The 5,226-nt window shown below is 34.0% G+C and overlaps 1 protein-coding gene across 1 annotated transcript; it reads right to left on the bottom strand.

The window, feature by feature from the left end:
- Positions 1 to 3,273: 3,273 nt before the first annotated feature.
- Positions 3,274 to 4,867, bottom strand: LOC133315477 (phosphoserine aminotransferase 2, chloroplastic-like). Its single transcript, XM_061517105.1, has one exon. It carries the CDS (start codon positions 4,865 to 4,867, stop codon positions 3,566 to 3,568), a length of 1,302 nt encoding a protein of 433 aa, XP_061373089.1. The 3' UTR covers positions 3,274 to 3,565.
- Positions 4,868 to 5,226: the final 359 nt, after the last annotated feature.

Here is a 5,226-nt window from a genome sequence, read left to right on the forward strand (position 1 = left end):
TCTAAGTAGTTAGGGCGAGACAGAACTAATAGGTTCTTAAACGCTGTTTGTTTTTCTTATTATTTATATTCTTGATTTAAAGTTATGCAATCAATCTGTTAATTATGATTAGCTTTATTTATGAATTGATCACTCGTAGATAAACATATGAGTCGTGCATGACAATAGGGATGTTGATGTATTAATTCTAATGGGTTGATTGCTAGAGTTTGTATGATCTAGGGATAGACTTATGAATTGTATAACTGTAAGGTTCTTGTGTTAATGCTTATTTTATGAACAAGTACTAAGGGATTAGGCTTTTGAGTGAAATAAACGATCATATTACAAAGGGATTGAGGTCTAATCAAATATAGAAAGAATTGTTAATAACTTGATCTTAAATGTAATTATAAGAATAGGTAGACTCGTTAAGAAAATATTAGGGAAGTTGAGTCCTAGCTACGTCTTTTATTAAAGTTTAAAACCAATTTTCTAGCATTATTATTTCTGAATTTAATTTCTTAAATATTGAAAACGAAAAAATAAGTAGTTTAAAAATTCTGTTTTAATTAAATTAAAATGTTCTCAAGAAAACATTTCACGACGGATCTAACTTTAATTAAATAGATAAATTAGTGATTGATTATCAGTCCTCGTGGGATCAACAACTTTATTTTATCACTTTATTACTTGTACGACTGGTGCACTTGTCGAAGTCGTAACAAGAAACAAAAAGATGAAATAGCGATGCTTTGATAAGAAAAAATTTGTAATTTTTTTTCAAGTTTTCTTTTTTGTTATGGTGATAAAGCCGTAGTTTTATTTTTGTATGAAAAAAAAGAGAAACAAGAGGATAAGGCCATAATTTTTTTTTCAAGTTACAGTGGTAAAAATAGGGTCTAGTCAATCCTTTTATTGGTATGAATCTAAATGAATAATTTTTTCATATTTGATTGACATGTTAAAATTCGGAAAAAGATAAATAGGATAGTAACTAAATCTAAATTTTAGTAGAGCACAATAGTTATATTCCTAATTGTGATAAAGTATGAAACAATACCCATAATATATCATAAGATTTGCAAGCTAACATTCTAGTAAAGTAAAATAAAATAATAAAATATATCCATTACACATATGTTTTTCTAACTTATACTCAATTTAAAATATCATTTTCTAAGAACAATTAATTTTTTTTCTCTCTAAATTTCAAGAACTATACTTCACAAAACTTTACATGTGTTTTGAAAAAAAGAAGAAAAAAAAAAACTTTACATGTTTATAAATTTTAACCATACATTAAAATGTTACTATAAACCAACTAAAAAAAAAGCAAACTAATGACTCAGAATTGAATAGAAAGGGAAGAACACATGAATATAGAAGGGATCTTCAGAATTTCACATACATGACTTAAAAAATTGGTTTACTAACTTTTCTCTATAGCCGTTAGGATGATTTTTGAGTGTAGAAAACCATGCTTTGTGGGAAACCTTTTGCCAATCTCTTCATCTTTTTACATTTTGGATATACTCTTAATGCCAATTACGTTGAGAGGAATAATAGCGGACTCATTTGAGAAGAGTAGTGCAAACGGAATGTGTTATAAAACAAAACGGAATATGCTGAAAACGTGTTACAAAATAATAGATAATTAGAAGAAGAATAGAGACGAGAGAAATAAAATAATAGGTAACCAAAAAAGAGTAAAAGATAACTTTCCTTTATATTATAATAACTTTATATGCTTCTATTTATCAATTCTGAATAAATTGTAAGTTATAACATAATAAATGATAAGAATGAATTATTTCTAGGAGTTACAATTTGGAATAATATCTTGGGATTATGAACATCCATATAATTATATTATTTATAACATACTCTAATTTTATAGAAAATATAACGGAGTTGACCCTTTTTTCTCTTTCTAATTTTTCTTTGGATTTCTTTTTTTTTATTTAATTTTAGAGTTAAAGATTATAAGGGGCGAAAAAAAAATCATGTTAATTCGGCCGTGCATAATTTTTAGAGTAAACACCATTTTTAGTCCCTGTCAATATCTACGAATTCCTTTTTAGTCCCTGGCAATAAAAAAGGACCAAATTGGTCCCTGAAATTACAAAAAAAGGGGCCATATTAGTCCTTATGTCAACTTCCAAATATGTAGAGTGACCATTTTCTTGTACTTTCAGGGATCAATTTGGTCCTTTTTTATTGCTAGGGACTGAAAAAGACTTCGTAGATATTGCGAGGGGGTGTTTACTCTAATTTTTAATACTTGTGAATGCTGGCTCGTCTACCTTCACTTATTCTAAAGTCAAGAAGCATTTGGGTTGTCAATTTGTTAACTAATTTGCAGAACGCTGATTAATATGAGAGAATTTATTGTGTTCGGACCATCATTTTTTAGGTGGTCCCTTAGTGTAAATGAAAGGGTAAAATTGAAAAGAAAAAAAAAATAACAGGGGTTAAATGAAAAAAAAATTAGTGTTGTAAGAGGAAACACCAAATCATTAGTGATCCTAGAGCATATTAAATATTTTCGATTAATATAAACAATTTATATTCTCAAACCAAACCTATCAAATCAGGTGCGCGTCAGACTTGTCAAGGATATGTGCCACGGATATGACGTATTGTGACACGAATATGTCACGGAATGTGTCCCTAAATATGACGCATCTTGATATTGTGCTCGTTAGATTTGTTAGAAACGCGCATCTAATACAGACTTGTCAGAAACGCGAATTTGGTACAGATGTGTTCAGACACGTACATGGTACAAACGTGTTCAGATTTGTCAGAAACACGCATGTGTCAGGTGTGCGACTAAACACGTAACCACCTGAAACGCGTCTTCCTGCATTAGTTAAGTAAAACGTTTGGTCAATAACTAAATAGGTAGATTTTTTTGAAATTTGCATTTTTTTTTTCAAAAACCCTCCTAAGCAGTTTTAATATAACTGCAGATATATGAATTTTAGAATATATTTTACTATATGCTAAAATATTGATGTTAGCTATGGTTTAATAGATGTAAACGTCTGTACTAAAAAAAAAAAAAAAATAGATGTAAACGGTTGGGATAAAGGCATGCAATTCCTACAGTTTTTTTTAAAACTTCAGGATCCTAATCCAGTTGATTCTGTGCAGGAATTACTGAAGACAAAGTGTACAAAATGACTTTTTTCCTTCCTTCAACCATTCAAGCATAAAGCAAGATCTTCGTGCGGAGTTCAACACAGTAGTTCAATATGTTTCATCTTCATTCAATTTATTAAGGGTAGATTTCATCTTACATCCATTAATATCAATTTCACATGGGACTCAAACCATACAAACTTTCAAAATAGATGTATTAATAAAATCGAAACTAAACTCCTTGGCTTCCCCTTTTGGCTGAAATCAAAACCATCCCAAAACAAAGTCAAAGTGCAAATGAAAAATCCTAACTAGGACACAAATTTGGACAAAGCATGACACACAAAAAGTTAAAAAAGCCAAAACTGCTGGAGACCTTTTTATAAGTGACACTCTGGAGATTAGACAAAATGCATAGGAAGAATCAGTGTGTCCTTCTCTAAGTGTGCTTGGCTTGGAAATCCTTCATGAAAGCCACCAACTTCTCAACCCCAGCTAAAGGCATGGCATTGTAAATCGAAGCTCTCATACCACCCACCGACCTATGTCCCTTAAGCTGAACCATCTTTTCCTTAGCAGCCTCCATGATAAACTCACCCTCCAACTCTGATTTCTCCAATGTGAAAGGCACATTCATCAATGACCTCACTGACATCTCAACCGGGCATCTATAGAAGCCCTTGCTCTCATCAATAGCATTGTAGAGAATCTCAGCTTTCTTCTTATTCTTCTTCTCAACCTCTTTCAAACCCCCTTGCTCCAACAAGTCCTCAAACACCAACCCACACATGTAAATGCCATAACAAGGAGGGGTATTGTAAAGTGAGTTGTTCTCAGCATGTATCTTATAATCAAGCATAACAGGGGTCATACCCTGAGCATTCCCAATCAGATCATTTCTTATGATCACAATGGTGACCCCAGAGGGCCCCACATTCTTCTGAGCACCAGCATAGATCATTCCGAATTTGGACACATCCACTGGCTTAGAGCAGAAATTTGAAGACATATCAGCCACCAAAATCCCATTTTGATTCTTGGGTGTTGGGTAATCCTTGAATTCAACACCATGAATGGTCTCATTTGCACATATATGCAAATACCTGGCATCTGGGTTCTGCTCCAAATCAGCAAAAGATGGAATCTTTGTGTACTTTTCCGGTTTCCCAGACCAAATCACATTGGGTTTGCAAAACTTCTGAGCTTCCTTGAAGGCCTTGTCGCTCCATGAACCGGTGACAAGGTAATCAGCCGGTTCGCCGGTTTTGCAGATGTTAAGCGGCAGGGCGGCGAACTGGGTGGTGGCGCCGCCTTGGAGGAACAAGACGGAATATTCCGACGAGATTTCCAAAAGGGTACGCAGATCTGCCTCCGCTTTCTGGATTATGGAGAGGAATTCTTTGCCTCTGTGGCTCATCTCCATCACGCTCATGCCGGATCCGCGCCAGTTGTAGAGCTCAGACTGGGCCTGCCGGAGAACCTTCTCCGGCAGGGTGGCGGGACCGGCGGCGAAGTTGAAGACCCGATCTTGGGAATGGGTCTGAGCCGGTGGGCCATCCTGGGTCAGCGGTTGGGCTTGGGTGGTGGCGCATTTGATGGAGATGGGCTTGAAACTCGTGTTGGTTCGTTGAGAGGTAAGGGTAATAAAATTGGTGTTGTGGGTAGTGGGATTCTTGAAAAAGTGATTCCGGTTTTGGGGAAGAAGATGAGTGTGAGGTGAAGTTGCCATTGATATTGACATAATGGTGGTAGTTGTAGAGATTGTTAAGTGAGAGAAAATAGAGAAAGAAATGCAGAGGGGAAGAAAAAGACTCGTTGAAAGTTTCCCTTTTTTAATTTTTTAGGTGTTTTTGACGAAGATCTAAATCCAAAGAAGGTGCATATATATAGAAGAGTGAGTTTTTAATCTCTGTTTGCATGAATGTAAGAAAAAAAAATTATGCATTATTATTTAGAAAAAAAAAATTTAAAAATAAAACTATTTTATATTTGGATCAGCATTAAATTGATTTTTTAAGTAAAAGTCGATATACATACAATCCTAGGTGAATATACATAGAATGTAAAACCTTTAATTTAAGAAATAAAAAAGGCAAGTTT

This window comes from Gastrolobium bilobum, unplaced genomic scaffold, assembly GCF_033153095.1.
Source record: "Gastrolobium bilobum isolate Gb01-03AN ecotype WA unplaced genomic scaffold, APGP_CSIRO_Gbil_v1 utg2803, whole genome shotgun sequence".
Classification (NCBI taxonomy): domain Eukaryota; kingdom Viridiplantae; phylum Streptophyta; class Magnoliopsida; order Fabales; family Fabaceae; genus Gastrolobium; species Gastrolobium bilobum.